The 18,000-nt window shown below is 40.6% G+C and overlaps 1 protein-coding gene across 3 annotated transcripts in view; it reads left to right on the top strand.

Annotated features, from left to right (window-relative positions):
• The first annotated feature begins 2,474 nt into the window (after positions 1 to 2,474).
• LOC138774978 (E3 ubiquitin-protein ligase HACE1-like) overlaps positions 2,475 to 18,000 on the top strand; it is a 49,767-nt gene continuing 34,241 nt past the window's right edge. For 2 of the 3 annotated variants that reach the window (XR_011360448.1, XM_069955743.1), the window contains exons 1-6: positions 2,475 to 2,746; positions 6,456 to 6,799; positions 8,625 to 8,693; positions 9,708 to 9,795; positions 15,345 to 15,456; positions 15,543 to 15,640. Coding sequence is in view for 2 of the 3 variants with exons in the window: in XM_069955743.1 (XP_069811844.1) it covers positions 2,525 to 2,746; positions 6,456 to 6,799; positions 8,625 to 8,693; positions 9,708 to 9,795; positions 15,345 to 15,456; positions 15,543 to 15,640 (933 nt within the window). In the remaining variant the exon portion in view is untranslated. The remainder of the gene's footprint in view (positions 2,747 to 6,455; positions 6,800 to 8,624; positions 8,694 to 9,707; positions 9,796 to 15,344; positions 15,457 to 15,542; positions 15,641 to 18,000) is intronic. The other variant, XM_069955745.1, reaches the window with a different exon arrangement.

Raw genomic sequence — 18,000 nt, 5'->3', positions numbered from 1 at the left:
TAATATCGAATAATAATGTAATGAGTGATGTACTAATTAAGTACCATCAGACCAACGTATGACATAATTCTCCTTTTGACATACTTTTAGCCTGTATATATTGGTATATTTTTTATTTCTTTTTCAACTGTTAAACTTGTGAGGCTTATTTTTACTCTGTATTGTTTATTTAGTTAAATACTTTAATACATGTGTAAGGGGCCATTCACACTGAGCAAAAGCGGCGCAATTTCAGCACTGAATTTGCGCTGAAAATTCCATCATAGCTGCAAAGTCAATTTTTATTTTGTTGAATGGAAATTGCGCTCTGCAGTTCACATGGCGGAATTTCCTGTGCAAAATGTTCTGTGGCAGATCCCTTTTCCGCCAGAAGAATGAACATGTTTATTCTTCTGCTAGCAGCAACCTTTACAGATCAACGAGGCTTTGATTTTCTTTTTTCGGCGCGGAATACATACGTAATACACGCATATTACAAGTGGAGATTCCCCCGAGGAATTGGGGGGGGAAAAAAGAATTCGAAAGACAACTTTGCAACACATTGGGGGATATATATTAAACGTGGTGTAAAGTGAAACTGGCTCAGTTGCCCCTAGCAACCAATCAGATTCCACGTTTCATTTTCCAAAGAGTCTGTGAGGAATGAAAGGTGGAATCCGATTGGTTGCTAGGGGCAACTGAGCCAGTTTCACGGTACACCAAGTTTGATAAATCTTCCCAATTGTCTGTGTCTCTCCCACATTTCCGCTTGGAATGCACACGGAATACGCGAGAATTCAGCGCAGAATTCCATGAGTGCTGATTTCACAAGTATTCCATGAGAGCTGATTCCGGGCAGAACACTGTCCTTGCTGATTCCGCCGCTTTTGCTCAGTGTGAACAGGCCCTAAGTGTTTTTCTTACCTATTTTTGGCTCTAGACACTCTTTAATTGTTTGGTTGTTGAGGAAGCCTTGTTGTTGTTATTATTATTATTATTATTATTATTATTTTTTATGTGTGCATGTATTTTCTCCCAAACAATTGTTAAAAATGTATAGGTATTTTGTATATGTTCGGGGCACACCTTTAATTCCATTCTCCAAATGTAAGGGGGCCCTCTCTTTAATTATTCAGGTAACTTTCATTTCTTTACCACAGCTTTTTTTTTTTTAAAGTGTCCTGCAAACATCAGGACTAGGGGCCTAGATATACAACTAGGGCCTAACCAAAGTCAGGTTGTTTCAAGTTGTCTCTCACCCATCTCGCTGTACTCCATTTGATCCCTGGGGAGCTACTTCCTGTCTCAACCTTACTTGCCTATATGCCACTTGCAAGGTAAACCAGTAACTTATGTACCTCTGTGAGTGGTTAAAGTCATTGGGGTAAATTTATCAAACTGGTGCAAAGTAGAATTGTCTTAGTTGTCCCTAGCAACCAATCAGATTCTACCTTTCACCTTTCCAAAGCGTCTGTGAGGAATGAAAGGGGAAATCTGATTGGTTGCTAAGGGCAACTAAAACAATTCTACTTTTCACCAGTTTGATAAATCTCCAACATTGTGTCACTAATTCAGTGTGCACTTCCCAAAAGTATACTTTACACATTGATCTAGTCCAAACTTTACTGGAAATAGGTTAAAGGAGTAGTATCTCTTTAAAAAAACAACTTCACTTAACCCCTTAAAGTTCACATTTTTTTTCTTTCAAATCAACTGGTACCATAAAGTTATATAGATTTGTAAATTACTTCTATTAAAAATCTCAAGTCTTCCAGTACTTATCAGATGCTGTATATCCTGCTGAAAGGGGTATTCTTTTCAGTCTCGAGATTAGGAGAGGTTTTCTATGGGGATTTGCTACTGATCTGCACAGTTCCTGTCACAGACAGAGGTGGCAGCAGAGAGCACTGTGTCAGACTAGAAAGAATACACCACTTCCTGCAGGACATACAGCAGCTTTTAAATACTGGAAGACTTGAGACTTGCTGGGACCAGTTCATTTGAAAGAAAATATCTTTGGGTGAACAACCCCTTTATGGTTAACAACTCCACAGCCACAACTCCAAGCTGTATTTTTCAAATGTGACTGTTCTCTTTGTGTGTAACAAAAATGACAAAATGTATTTCATGTTAATAGTAAATTTTGGTCAATACATAAACCCTTTCTTTGTCAAAAACTCTAAAATGTCTAAAAAGTAACACAGTTACCCCCTTAGGGTACTATTACATGGATTGATAATCGGCCGATTCGCTACGCATCGCTACGTGTAATAGTGGTGCGTGGCCGGCGCTGACGATATGCAAAGAAGAATACATTACCTGTCCCGGCTGCAGAGCTCCTCTTCCTCTGTGCTTCTCCCCGAGTCCCGCGCGCTCCAACTTCAGAGTGGCCTGTCTCAGCTAACAGGCCGCTCAGCCAATCACTGTCCGGGACCGCCGCGGCTACTTGTTTTTTTGCTCTACAAATGAATCCAGTTATAATAGAAGTAGAAATTCACATAACGCTCTCTCCATCAATAGTCTCTCCAGTAGTTATGAAGCTCAAATGAAGAGTCTGCTGCGGATAGTTCGGATATTCTGCTACGTTTTTCGCCTTGGACCTGCTTCCCCAAGTAATGGAAATGACATGGGCTACAATGGAAACAAAACACCAAGAAACCAGGTGTTCAAGGTCAGAAAAGTATATGAAGTTTTTAGGAAGATAGACGTAAAAGAGATGAATGTGACAAAGCATGCATTCATTTATCACCCCCCTACTGAACAGGACGTAAGTTTGGTTAATATCATGCATGCCCATTTTCAGTTTAGTCCAATGACTCCCCTTTTATCTGTCAATCAACCTGCCATTTTATACTTTACTTTCTTTTACTTCATTCCTATAAATCTTTTTTTTTTTTTTTTTTCTTCATTTTTTTCTTCTCTTATTTAAAGTTAAGCTTCATTTTGGCTTTCCAAAATATTTAGGAGAATAGACCGAAATAAATGAATTAATTGTCCCAAGATGAAGCTTTGCTTTAGATTTGCAACCCACTTGGTTTTAAACCAGAATATATAAGTATATATCCTCATATCCCTGTTCTCGAACGCAATCCCTTCTGGAAGGCTGTTCCACGCCTAAGCAGTTTTAGAACCGAGCTGCGTTTTCGCTTAGGTGCAGAACGCCCGAACCACAGAGTGTAAAGAGGGGTCTTTTTAGTTATATGGCCGGGGAGGCCCTTTTTTTTTTTTAGATTTTTTGGTTGTGAGGTTGCAAACTTGCCCAGCCAGTAAACGGCTGCAGCGATGTTTTGCCACAGCTGTTGATTGGTTGAGGGGCGACTGCAGCGAGAAGCCGTAGGTGGCCGCATGGTGTGGACAGAGCAGTATAAGACTAGCAGCAGCATGGGAGCCAGGGAGGTAGGTTCTTATTTTCAGTGACCCCTTCATGGGCATATAACTAGACAGTCCCCTGCTAAGACAACCGCTTTTAATAGCCATATTATATTTAAAATATTATACTTAAAATATTCAATATTTATAGCAGTTGTAGTAGGATGCGTTCACACTGCGGAAAACAGGCGGAGATTCCAAGCAGAATCCTCGCCGCTCAGAATCCGGTCTGCCTCACCGTCTCAATGTTATGTATAGGGCACCTCTGCTCTCTGCAGCTCTCCTCTCAAAGAGAGCAACAGCAGCAGATCATTGCTCTCCACGTCGTTTGTCTTTCAACATGTTAAAAGACAATGGAAGACCGCGATCAGCCGACATCGTTCATGTTGGCTGATTGTTGCCTTTTATCACACAAAGCGATTTATCAGCTGTAATGGCCGATAATCGGCCAAATACGGCCAATAGTCGCTTCATGTAATATGGCCTTTATTTATTGACATGAAAGATATTCTTTTTTTATTGCATCTACTAATACAGTAGCGTTCACAATAGTTTTAGGGCATGTTTACACAGACAGATTATCGGACAGATTTTTGAAGCCAGGAATGGATATAAAAAGAGGAGAAATCTCAGTCTTTCCTTTATGACCTGTTCTCTGTTTATTGTCTGTTTCTGGCTTTGGCTCTGTCTGTGTAAATGCACCATTAGCCGTGAACAAAATTTGTAATTGATGTCTTGCTCAAGAAAATATTCAATATTACATTAATCTGGAAGGATCAATATATTCACAAGAAAATCATGAAAAGCCTGAATTTCCTATACCTAAACCAAAGATTTTGTTACTTCCCAAGTGGGTTTGCACATTTTTATTCCTGTTTTCCACTTTCATATTTTTCTGATTTGATTGATTTTATATCATGTCATTTGGTCTCTCAAATATGATTTTACTAGAATACATTAAGAGACAGGTTTTACAGTGTTGTAAAAACTACAGTTTTATTTAGTGTTTTTCTGTTTTGCATGCAAATTGTACATACAGGGACTGTCCAAATGCATATTTATAAAGTATTCATTAAATTCCTCAAACTTAAAATATGACAATAATAGTTCTTACTTAGTTTACTCAGAAAACAGCCCTACAGTTCCTGCAGACACAAGTGGCAGCCTATGTTGGCCCTTACTGCTGCCACTTAACAGAAGTATATATATCTATGTATTTTAAGAAAAAAACTATACATGTAATTTACACGCCATTTTGCAGCGAATTACGCATATATAGTAAAATATTGCCAAACGTTTTGCCCAAAGCACTGCATGTAATTGTGCTATCTTTGGTTTTGTTTGCAAAATACTGAGCAAAAATACTGTGAGAGAATCATGGCAAGGCTATGTTCCCACACAGTATTTTTGCTCAGTATTGTGCAAACAAAAAACAGTAGTGGATTGAAAACACAGAAAGGCTCTGTTCACACACTGTTGAAATTGAGTAGAAGGCCGCCATTTAGTGGCAAATAACTGCTGTTATTTCAAAACTACGGGCATTGTTTAAAAATAACGACCATTATTTGCCACTAAATGGCGGCCTTCTACTCAATTTCAACAATGTGTGAACATAGCCTTTTTTTGTTTTCAATCCACTACTGGCTTTGGTTTGCAAAATTCTGACCAAAATAGTGACCAAAAATACTGTGTGGGAACATAGCCCAAAGACACATCAAAAACGCAATAAAGCCATGTGTGAATTAAAGAGGACCTGTCACCCCCGGTGTCGGGGTGACAGGCTCCCGACCCCCGCTATAGCACCTTATACATACCTGATCCCGCCGGTTCCCGATTCTTGATTCGGTCGGGTGACAGAGATGTCAGCGCCCGGTGCGCACGCTCCTGAGATGAGTCCAACGCTCATAGAGAATGACTGGTGAGTCCGACGCTCCGTCATTCTGTATGAGCGTTGGACTCATCTCAGGAGTGCGCGCCGGGCTTCGGGCGCTGACATCTCCGTCACCCGACCGAATCAAGAAGCGGGACCCGGCGGGATCAGGTACGTATAAGGTGCTCTAGCGGGGGGTCGGGAGCCTGTCACTCTGGCTCGGGGGGTGACAGGTTCCCTTTAAGCAACCGCATGAGTGATCCAGTAATCTTTTTTTTTTTTTTTTTTGGGGCAGCTATTTATTTACTATAATTGAGCCATATAAAAGCTCCTTTTAATGTGGCTTGCTTGGATAAACAGTTTGATGACCTCTCCACAGGAGAGGTGATCGGTCAGTGATCGGTGGGGTTGCGGACACCCCCGACAATCAGCTGTTTAACACCCTGACTACATGGTGAATGGGGCTGGAAGCAGTTGGCTCTGCTCGCTGTGTAGTGGGGGCGAAACGTAACTGTGGCTCATCTATTGTGAACAGGAGCTGAGCTGCCTCAACCGGGTCTGGCGGCTACAAAGTGAGCGGAACCAACTGCTTCCACCCCATCCACCAAGTAATGCCCTGTCGGCACCCCGCTGATCAATGACCTGGGGATAGCTCATTAGTCTCTTTTGCTCAGAAAACCCCTTCAAAGTGTCCTTGTCATTTGGAAAAAAAAAATTGACATTGAAAGGGGGGACATGATTGAAATCTTAAAGTATGTTAAGGGACTAAATAAGGTTCAGGAGGGAAGTGTTTTTAGTAAAAAACTGAGCTCAAGAACAAGAGGGCACAGTGAGAGGTTATCTGGGGGAAAGATCAGAAGCAATGTGAGAAAATATTATTTTACTGAAAATAGTAGTAGATACCTGGAACAAACTTCCAGCAGAGTTTGTTGGTAAATCTACAATAACAGAATTTAAACATGCCTGGGATAAACGTACATCTATCCTAAGATAATAAGAAAGAAAATACTAAAAGGACAGACTAGATGGACCCAGTGGTCTTTTTCTGCCGACAATCTTCTATGTTTCTATGTCACAAAGACAGAGAGAGTCTATGTGGCCCATTCCCTGCAGGGAGACAGAGACTTGTCTGCATTGTGTAATTCCATCTTACTGTTATTTTTTTTTTGTTGGTTCCTTTCTAAATCAGATGATTGTAAGTATTAGCTTTGCTTTACGGTTCCTGTCTTTATTACAGCCTTTAGAATTACTTTGGCATTCCTTAGATGAATGGCTCGTGCTCATTGCCACTGAGCTGACAAAAAACAAGAGAGACTCTACCAACATCACCTGCATTATACTCAAGCAAAATCCATTGGATCCACAAGATATTTCTTTCGATCATCAATCGGCTATTGGAGAGAATGGAAGGACAGAACATCTCTCGCTATCGCCAAGCAGTGCAGACTTTAAAGACTGTGCGAATGCTGGGAAGCAGGAAGCTGTCGCAGACGGCCAGGATGTGATCTCAATGACGGCCAACAGGCTGAGTGCTGTCATCCAAGCTTTCTATATGTGCTGCTCTTGCCAGATGCCTCAAGGGTTTGTGTCTTTTTTTTCTTAATTGAGTGATGAAAGTCATGTGGTTTATAAACCTAGGATACAATTTGGAATAACAACACGTGGTATGCTTAGACTTTTAGGCCTCATTCACATGTTCAGTAGTTTTTCAGGACCAGATATTATGTTCGCAATTGTCATCCGCAAATTTGTCTGTAGTGTATCCATAATTTGTATTTTGGCGGGAAGGTGATGGTTAAACCAAGGTTAAACTATGGCCTGTACTTTGACACGTCCTACTTTTTTGTGGCACGGATTGCAGATCCATAAAACTATGGATCGTGTGAATAGCCCAATAGAAATCAGTGGGTTCTAAAAGTGTCCGGAATCCAGAATTGCTAATAAATTTACAGTACATGTGAATAAGGATTTAGACTTTTGGACTATTTTTGTTTTTTTAGACTTAATATTTTTTTGTTTATTTCATGATTTCATTGTAGGCTCCTTCCCCTCCCCCCCCAAAAAAAACAAAAAACAAAAAATCAGTAACCCAAAGTCGATAATGTGTCTTGCAGCTGCAAGTCGCTGGCTCCTGAAAGTGTTATCCAGGTTTAGAAAAAACACTCTTACTTTTCTGCAAAACAACCAAAAACCCTGACCTTTGGTTTTGTGTAGTATTACAATGCAGTTCTATTCACTTCAATGGATCTGAGCTGGAAAACCACACACAAGGCTGCATAATCCATTAAGGCTTCACTTCAGCTATGTCCTTATATACAGGTCCCTAAAATTGTACACAATATTCCATGTGTGGTCTGACTAGTGGTATAGAGGAGTATATAACCCCTTCATCCAATGTGTATGTATAGCAGATGTATAATATGAAGCAAGCTGAGCTCCCTTTACAGACAGCGGGTGCCAGGTGCTTTCGGCTTCCATCATTCACGCTGATGTTGGGCACTCACCCAGGCAGCTCCCCGCGCCCCCCCTGTACTCACATGCTCGCCGTGGTAGCGGCTGCAGCGAGCGGGGGACGAGGAGCAAACGAGTGTTGACAGCGTTTGTTTGCTCCTCAATATCACCCCGTGTAAAAGGAGCTTAAGGCTGGGTTTGTGCTTTTGCAATCTGTTTCATTCAATCCATTTTAAGCCTTCCCAAAAAAAAGATAAACCATTAAAAACGAATGATAAAACTAATGCATTTGTGTGCATCTGTTCTGATCCATTTTCCATTGACCTCCTTTATTAAAGAAAGGATCAAAACGCATCTGTTTTTTTTTAGCGTTTACAAAAACGGGGTCAACCACTTTTTTGTGGACACCTGTGAACAACCTGAAAAAACTGATGCATTTTGATCCTTTTTTTTTTTTTTTTTATAATAGAAGTCAATGGAAAAATGTATCAGAATGGATGCACACAGTGTTTTCATGTCCGTTTTTAATCAGCTCTTTTTTTTTTTTTTTTAACATAAAATGGATTGCAAAAACTTAGTGTGAACCCAGCCCAAATGTATCAGCGGACAATTCATTAGATAATGGGTTTGGCAAATCTAACTAAAATGGTGCGTTTACACAGAAAGATTTATCTGATTTGAAAAGAGGATAGATCCCAGTCTTTCCTTTATGACCTGATCCCTGTTTATAGTCTGTTCCTGGTTTTGGCTTCAAAGATCTGTCAGATAAATCTGCCTGTGTAAACGCACCATTAATTTAATCATTAATAAAATATTAATCTGCTTAACAATGACATGATGATAGAAGGTTAAAACCCACTTAAGCATTTTATCAGTATTTTGTATTTAAAATACAAGGACTTCCACATATCATGTTCAAACAGAATTGTCATATGTGTATGTTTTTTTTCTGTAGGATGACCTCTCCAAGATTTATAGAATTTGTCTGCAAGCATGACGATGTTCTGAAATGTTTTGTCACAAGGTAGGTCATTATACTGCCTGGTTAAAAAATATATATATCCATGATTTTTTTTGAGCTGTTTAGTCTAGTCAAATTTTCTATGTGTTTTGTTCTTTATCTATTGTATACATAACATGCATGATGGAAACTATAAGACCACAACTAGGTAATGGTCTCAGACTCGCTCATTTCAGGTAGAGGCTTGAATCACATGACAGTTTTGTGTCATTTACATCCAGTGACTTATGTCTGCTTAAGGTTTTTCAAGGTAGAAACACATAGTAAGGTTTTCTATATGACTCTATATCACTTATGTTTAAGAGGCAATGTCTGAGGACTGATTCACAATTCATTCTTTTGGCTGGAGGCATATTGCTGCCTTTGGCCACAAGAAGGGTTGACAGGGCCAGGAGCCATTGACTTCCAACCCTGTCAACACTTAGTGCTGCTTTTAAATTGAAACTGTGCAGTTAAAGTGCCAGCATCAGCACCTGTCCGCACTTGCCGGGGTGCTGGTGTTTGCTTGGGCTACAAAGGAGCACATACAGAATTCCGGACAGTTTCCGGATGTCCGTCTGGACCTGCCAGAACAATCCTGAATGGTGTCTGTGCCCCAGATGTCCTAATAAGAAATCTAGATAGATTTTCCTGAAGTTTGAAGGGGGCTGTAATAGGTTACCTTGTTAATATCTGTGCAAAAAATTGCAATTGCCATGAAAGCAATTCCATCAGTCTTAGTAAATGTTCGGACTACAGACAGACCTGTGCCCTGACATCAAGGACGCCGTGTCCACCGCAGCAGTAGGAGGAGAGGAAAGGCCGGGGTACAAGCCGCGGCCACGTCTGTGACAGACACCTTATATTATGGTATGCTATCTATAAAACAGAGATGTGGAGGAAGCAATACACTATAAGCCACTTTCTCATATTCCCTATTTAAAGTTGTTCAGTTGATCATCACTTCTTATTATACCTAATGAACTATGCTATACAGTGTACTGTAATGTGATATTTTTTTTTCTTTTTACTCTGCAGAAATCCCAAAATCATATTTGACCACTTTCATTTTTTGTTGGAGTGTCCTGAACTGATGTCAAGGTTTATGCACATTATAAAAGCTCAGGTTAGTGTAGCTTACTTTCATACATTCCACTTTCCTAAATGTAAAAGAATCCTGCCCATATCCTTCAATGGGAAACATATACTATTTATTTTGACTGCTTCTGTGATTGGCTGCTTACATTTCTATTTATGTTGTCTCTATAGGATATTAATACCTAGCCTCCTATATTACTGACCTGTAGACGGCTAGATAAATTAGTAGCTTTTTTGTTTAGTATTTTTTATTGCGGCCTATGGTTTAGAAGCTACAGCTGCATATAATGAAATCCCTTTAGCTCAGTTCTTAAAAAAAAAATAAAAAAAATCAGTGGATCAATTATGACTCCTTCCGGCTGTCCAAATTGTATTGGTTTTGATGTGCAGAGTATTCAGTTGGATTTGACGGATTTTGCACTTAATTTTAATAGTGAGGAACCTAACTGTAAAAGCCGTACAATACCGGATACATCAGAGCGATGAGCAAAACGCTTGAAATGTAGCATGAGATATTTAAATGCAGAACTGTTTCCACCTCTATTGTTTTATACCAGGGAATTGCTATAGGAAATTTGCTGTAAAATGTTCGCTGATATACTCATCTGTAGCAATGACAATTGAACTGGAAATTGGCAGAAATCAAATTACATCAATGAGCATGTGTATTACGCTAGATTACACCGAAGGACTTGTGATTGATTCATGGGAAATTGCACCAATCATGGTGCGATTAACCACAAATTACACCAATGAACGTAGGTCCTTTTCTAATGTATTGAGAGATCAGTTTAATGTTCTCGTTTAGATATTCATAATTAAGGTGAGATTAACATTGTTTTTTGCGGATTAGTGCATACATGCTTTGTACAAGCATGGTAGGAATAGGTAAGAAAACACACATACCCCATGGATACATCATGTTGAGGGTTGACAAACAGTACCTGGCCTAGCTCTAGGACATTCAATTAATTTTAATGTAACATCTAACCAGTGTGGTACAATTCCACAGCTGCCAGAATGCACATTGCCAGCTGGGAATATTATGCCCTCCTCTAATGGTGCGTTTACACAGAACGATTATAGTTCAAATTTGTACGATAATGATCGTATTTGAACGATAATCGGCTCGTGTAAACACAGCGAAGGAACAAGCGACGAGCGATAAATCGTTCGTTTTGATCTTTCAGCAAGTTCTCAAATCGACGTTGGTCGTTCACTGAAAATTAGCAGATCGCTTCGTGTAAACAGTCTTTCACCGATTCACCCAATGTGTGAGATGGGCTTAAGCGATCTTAAAACGATCGCAATAGCGATTTTTCTAAACGATATATCGTTCTGTCTAAAAGCTGATCGTTATAAAATAAAAAACACATCGTCATTTCGAAATCGTTAATCGTTCGATTGTGTGAATTATCTCTCAGTGTAAACTTACCATAACATTACATAGTATTTCGCAGCTGTTGGTTCAAGCTGCACATGAGACTAGTAAGACTGGGTCCACGTGTAACTAGTTTGCTAAGGATTGGCCAAGCAGCACACTAGTTTCTTATATCACTTTGTAGTGTTAGGTGCCCTGATTCCAACTGTGGTTTTATTTTCTTGTTATTCTGCCTGGTTCCTGAGAAAAAAACTTGATCCATAGTGTTCTTGACACTCTACCTTCCAACAAGTCAATGACCCTAACCACACTATGAAAAGAACACAGGAGTGGCTTAGAGACAAGTCTGTGAATGTCCTTGAGTGGCCTAGCCAGACACCTGGCTTCACCCCAGTTGCATCCGAAAATGGCTGTCCACTGTCTGTGTTTTTTGTATCTTTTGTTTAAATGGGCATTGTCATAAAAAAAACTTTTTATAGGTCAGAGAGACATATCAAAGGTTGTAATCAGTCATGAGTCACAGGCCCGCCTGCCAACCGTCTTCTTCTGTAATGCCTAGTTATGCATATGCATATGGTAGTGACGTCTTCTTCCCTAGCCCAGATCCCACACTTGCACTGGGCTAGGAAAGAAGACGTCTTAACTTTATGCCTATGCATAAGAAGGCGAAGCGGAGCTTGTCAGTGGGTGGGCTGGTGCACTGAGGTTCCGGGAAACACCCCCCAATGCACCAAAACCGCTCATTTACATGCTGGCTCTTCCCATCTATAACCCTAAAACGACATCATGAGATGAATATGGGTAGAATCTGCATCACGTAGTCTACATATACGTAACAACAGGTTCATCTGTTTGAACCTGCTGTTAGTGTCCCTTTTAGTGTTTTTTTGTTTATTAGCATATAACTCTATTCTTATATAGTGTGCTGTGTGCTGTCTAGGCCCTGTTTTGGCGGTTAGCTAGTCCACTGATATATTCTATCTGCAGTACTCTGACTTATGCAATGTTCACCACTTTTTATTCTGTGACAGAACTGGCAGCTTACAAGAATGTAAAAATAAATGTAGGTGAAGTTGTGAACCCTTTCTAGCTTTGAAGTATAACCCAGTAAGTGTAATGTCAGAGTGCTGTAAATCCGTGTACATGTAGCGGATATCCAGAGATCACATTTGAACTTGATCAGTTTAATAGCGGATAAGATGTGCTGTATAAAAAGAAGGCTGCAGTGATACTTTGTGCAGCCGCTTCCTCGGGTCCTTAGTCCCTTTTTATGTTTTTTTTTTTTCAACCTTGTATATGACGTAATGAAAATAGTTCTTTCAAGAATTTTCTTTCAGTAAATGGTTTTAAAAAAACCCAAAACATTCTTTCCTACCGGCCATAAATAAGATCCGTACTTATGTTTTGTTAGCTTTCACCAAGTTAATATTAGTCAATAGAAAATGTGTATTTCATTTCCAGTAACTTTTCAGAGTTGAAAGCATGAAATACATAGTAGCATGTTTTAGATGAATGGCCTTCATAGAACTCTTAGGGCCAGTTCACACGGGGTAAAACTGGCCTCCGTGTCATACAGGCTGTCTATAGGAGGGCTTGCACACCTCCTCTCTCCGCAGCTTGACAGTTTTACACCGTGTAACTGGCCCTTAGGGTATGTTCACATTGAGCAAAATCGGCGCCAAACGGTGTGTCTATGGGAGGGCTTGCACGCCTCTGCTCTTTGCTCAAAGAATTTACATTGAGGCACGAGGATAGGTAAGTAGGGCTTATTATGTTCTTTCCTCCCCCTACCTGCTTGAAAAAATTTATTTCCTTTGGATTTCTTCTTTAATTTTATGGGGTTTTGGACGATATCTATTGATCCTATTCATCTTAGCATCCATTGAAACCATTGACACATGCTTGCCACAACCAATATAGATTATATTTGCAAGCATACATAACAATGGATATACATTTTATTTTTTGTGTGTGGAACTGCAGTATGACTACTATTTGCTGGAGGTGTCAGTCATATGGAAAATGACTTAGCCTTACTAGATAAGTGATCTGAATGTAATTATTTGCATTAATTTCTGAATGTAAAAATTTCTGAGGGGAGGAGGAATCCTCTATCAGAGTGTCAAATTGGCAGTTCTGTGTTAGCAAAGACTTCAGAAGAGAAGGATTTAGGGATAGTGATTTCTGACAGCCTTGAAATAAGTCACCAGTGCAGGGAGAGCAAATTGTATGCTGGGCTGTATAGCTAGAGGTATAACCACTAGGAAGAGGAAGATTGTGATCCCGCTGTATAGAGCTCTGGTGAGATCACATCTGGAATACTGTGCCCAGTTCTGGAGACCTCACCTACATAAAGATACTACATATCTATTGATAAAAATAGAAAGGGGTGCAGAGACGGGCTAGAAAAATGGTGGAGGGTCTGAAGCATAAAATCAGGAAAGACTTAAGGATTTGAATCTTTATATTCTGGAGGAAACAAAGGAAAGGGGGGACTAAATAAGGTTTAAGAAGGAAGTGTTTTAATTAAAAAAAAAAAAAAAAAACATAAACAAGGGGACATAATCTGAGGTTAGTTGGAGGAAAGCTCAAAAACAACAAAAGAAAATATATTTCTGAAAGAGTAGTAGATGCTTGGAACAAACTTCCAGCAGATGTGGTTGGTAACTCTATAATAACTGAATGTAAACCTGCCTGGAATAAACATATATCTATCCTAAGATAAGAAGGGAAATACTTAAAGGGGTTATCCAGCGCTACAAAAACATGGCCACTTTTCCCCCTACTGTTGTCTCCATTTCAGGTGCGGTTTGAAATTAAGCTCAATTTACTTCAATGGAACTGAGTTTCAAAACCCCACCCAAACTGGAGACAACAGTAGGGGGAAAGTGGCCATGTTTTTGTAGCACTGGATAACCCCTTTAAAGGGCAGACTAGATGGACCAGGTGGTCTTTTTCTGCCAACAATCTTCTATGTTCCTATGCTTACAAACTGTTCCTAGGACCAAGACTGTGAGGACTTGCAGACGGTTTGTTGAGTGAGCTGTATGTTCATTGGAAACATACAGGTAAGGCTATGGTTTCAGGTAGTATGAGACCGGCCGTTCCGTGACCCGGCCAGGTCACGGAACGGCCGGTCTCAGAAAAGATCATCTCAGCCGGTACTGCAGTACTTGCCAGAAGATCTTTAGTGCCGCTGAGTTCTGATGAGGGCACATCTGTGCGCTCCCCACATCACACAATGTATATCGGCTGCAGATAACTGACCTGTCAGTTTTCTGCGGCGACGCTAGGGATCCTGGCCGGAGTGTCTACTATGTGTATACACTTTGGTCGGGGTTCCCTCAGCCTGCAGCACCACGTTAGTACCGCAGTGATTTCTGCAGAACTTAAGTAGTGTGAACATAGCCTGCAAAACGCTGTTTTATTATGTTCTCCCCTCTGAGACTGTCTATTGCCTACTTTATTTTTGCACCTGCGCCGTACTTTGGCTTATGCCAACAGAAAGACAGGAGCTGCAGTCTTGTGTTGTGTCAGTGCTGTCAGTTTTTCGCTACCTTAAAGTGACTCTGTACCCACAATCTGACCCCCCAAACCGCTTGTACCTTCGGATAGTTGCTTTTAATCCAAGATCTGTCCTGGGGTCCGTTCGGCAGGTAATGCAGTTATTCTCCTAAAAACAACTTTTAATCCTGCAGCGCTGTGTCTAACGGCTGAGGCTTACATTTGTATATGCATTAGGCTGGCACAACCTCTCTGTCCCTCCTCCCCGCCCTCCTCATCTTTAGGAATGACCCAGGCAGATTGCTTCCTATTCCCCACCTGTGTGCATAATGAACATGGGCTGGATCGTTAAGACACCTGTGCAAAGCTCATACAGCAGTAATTGTTCCTGGATCATTCCTAATAATGAGGAGGGTGGGGAGGAAAGACGGAGAAGTGGTGCCAGCCTAATGCATATACAAATGTAAGCCCCGGCCGTTAGACACAGCGCTGCCGGATTAAAAGTTGTTTTTAGGAGAATAACTGCATAACCTGCCAAACAGACCCCAGGACGGGTCTTGGATTAAAAGCAGCTATCCAAAGTGGTTTGGGTGGTCAGATTGTGGGTACAGAGTTGCTTTAAGGTGCCACTTGTACAGTGTGCAGATTTGAGATGACTGGTTCACTTTAATTTCTGTTCTTTTATTTTACAGTCTTTTAAGGAGCGCTGTGAATGGTTCTATGAACACCTACTTGCTGGGCAGCCTGACACTGATATGGTGCACAGACCTGTCAGTGAAAATGACATATTGCTGGTTCATCGAGGTATGGGATTATAATTAATATGAACAGATTTCATATGGAAAATGTTGGTTTTATTGCAATTATGATTAATCCTTTTACATCTTTAGATTCTCTTTTTAGGAGTAGTTGTGAAGTGGTCTTTAAATCAAATAGTGAAAAGCTCAAGCAAGGGATTGCTGTGCGGTTCCATGGGGAAGAAGGCATGGTATGTCATAGGTTTTTAGAGTATATTAAAGCAAATCTGCCCAATCTCTCGTGATACTCTATCATAGCATAGATTACTATAGAAGAGGACATGCTGAGCTCTAGGATTTATAGTTTCCCGTGATTTGATTCAGCTTATATGCTGGAAGAATTTGTAGAGAGTGCCTCTGCACCTCATCCACAAAGTGCTTTTGACAGCTATTCCTGTGTTCAAATTCGTAAAAAAAAAAAAAAAAGCTAATCAGTTAAAGGGGTACTCTGTAGAAAGAAAATTACTCTCAGATCAACTGGTATCAGAAAGTTATACAGGTCTGTAAATTACTGTTATTGCAAGAAAAGAAAGAGTATGTAAGGTAACTCTCACACCGCCTTTTCAAGGTAGCTGTCCCTTAAAGTCAGTGTCTCACTCTAACTGGGAGCCTGTATGGCAATGTATGTCTTACTCTGGTTTGAGTTTGACAGGCAGAGAGGCCAGTAATCGACCTCTCTGCCTGTCAATCATTCCCTCTGAGCGCGCTGTCAGGCAGAGCGCGGTGAATAGATACGGGCGGAAAGCCACCCAGATGACTACTTCTCCGCCACTGCCTGTCACGTGGCCGAAGAATAAAACTCTTTTTTTCTCCGGCACAAAGCTCCTGCTGCGGCCGGTATGTGCCACGGCTGCTGCAGGAGCTTTATACAGCGCTCCTGGGAACCATATCAGCCCAATTGGGCTGATTGGTTCCCTTTAAGTCCCACTAGGGGACTATTACATGCAATCATTGGATTGCATACACTGGTCAATGCCATGCCATTGCATAGCATTGATCAGTGTTATCAGCGCTCTGCACTTACAGCCTGCCTGTGACAGACTGAATGTAAAGATAGCTGAGCTGACTGCATGGAGGTAAGGGTTTGCCTTGGGTCATTTATACACAGACTTCCATGGCATTCATTTACAGGTGGTGTGAGAGTTGCTTTGAGTATCCTTTCTTCCCAGAATTCTCAGTGTAGCATGAATGACCTGCAATTCTCCATACATTTTTATGATGCTCTCCTCGAGGAGAAAGCTAATTCCATTTCAAGCCTAATTCAAGCTTTCCAGCGCTTCTTAGCTGCCGCATGCCCCGGAGGAAATCATGTAGTTCTTTCAAATCTGACACGGTGTTCCCTGCTGCCACCACTGGCCGTGTGAGGAACTGTTCAGAGCAGAAGGATGAAGAGGTTTGCTCTGGTGGTTACGACCTGCTTTGGCTGCAGGGAGCTGTGTGTTGTATTGGAGAGAAATACATGACTTCCTCTGGGGCCTTCCGCAGCTGATAACTACATGGCTGACACAGAGGTCATTTACAAATCTGTGTAACTTTCTGCCACCAGTCATTTGAAAATGATTATTTTTATAGTCCTTTATGTGTGTGGGGAAGGAAAGCGGCCTCACCAGGCCTGAAAGTATTTAAAAGTGAAAATCTAATGATGAAAAACTATATATTCCTAAAAACCTTCTTTTCCATGTTTCCTGCTGATATGGTAGCATCAAGAATTGACATATCTGCTAGAGTCCTTTATAGTTATTGAATTCCAGTACGGCAGGTATTACATCCTTCACTAGCTAAACATTACACCTATGTCATTTATCACTACTCTACATAATGTACTTATTTTGGTCCTTAGTTGCAGGATCCTGTATTATAGCCTTAATGGGCATTAAAAAATGTTCACGTGTACAGACTGAAATCTTCCAAGTTACTTGCTGGCTATACAAGCTAGTATAGAAGTATACAAGCTAATAGAAGTAAATTACAAATCTCTGGCACTTTCATGCACCATTTGATTTGAAAGATTTTGTGAACTAACCCTTTAAGCACTGGACCAGGTCAGCTTAAGCATTGTAATTGATCAATGTACAGACCCATACACAGCAAGCTGTAAAGCGCTGCACTTTTTGACATTTTTCCGTCATAGCCAACTTTAACTTTTCCAGGAATTTAACAGAAACCTTTCGGTGGGATTGGCTAACCTTCTCTCTTGCCATTGACCACTGCATTGGTTATCTTTCCTCTGACCACCTATAGTAATAACCACTGCATATCAGGAACTCCCCATGAGACCTGCCATTTTGGAAAAGGCCTGACCCAGTCATCTAGCCATCAAAATTGTCTCTCATTAAAGGGATTGTCCAGCTAAAATATTTTTCTTTCAAATCAACTGGTGTCAGAAAGTTATATAGATTTGTAATTTAAAAAAAGTGTTCCAGTACTGGATGTCTTGCAGGAAATGTTGTTTTATTTTCAGTCTGACACAGTGCTCTCTACTGACATCTCTGGCCGAGGCAGGAAAATCTTTATAACTTTCTGACACCAGTTGATTTGAAAGAAAAAGATT

Source organism: Dendropsophus ebraccatus, unplaced genomic scaffold (genome assembly GCF_027789765.1).
Source record: "Dendropsophus ebraccatus isolate aDenEbr1 unplaced genomic scaffold, aDenEbr1.pat pat_scaffold_1195_ctg1, whole genome shotgun sequence".
NCBI lineage: Eukaryota > Metazoa > Chordata > Amphibia > Anura > Hylidae > Dendropsophus > Dendropsophus ebraccatus.
Note: the sequence above shows the minus strand (reverse complement) of the source record. Positions and strands in the feature narration are given on the sequence as shown.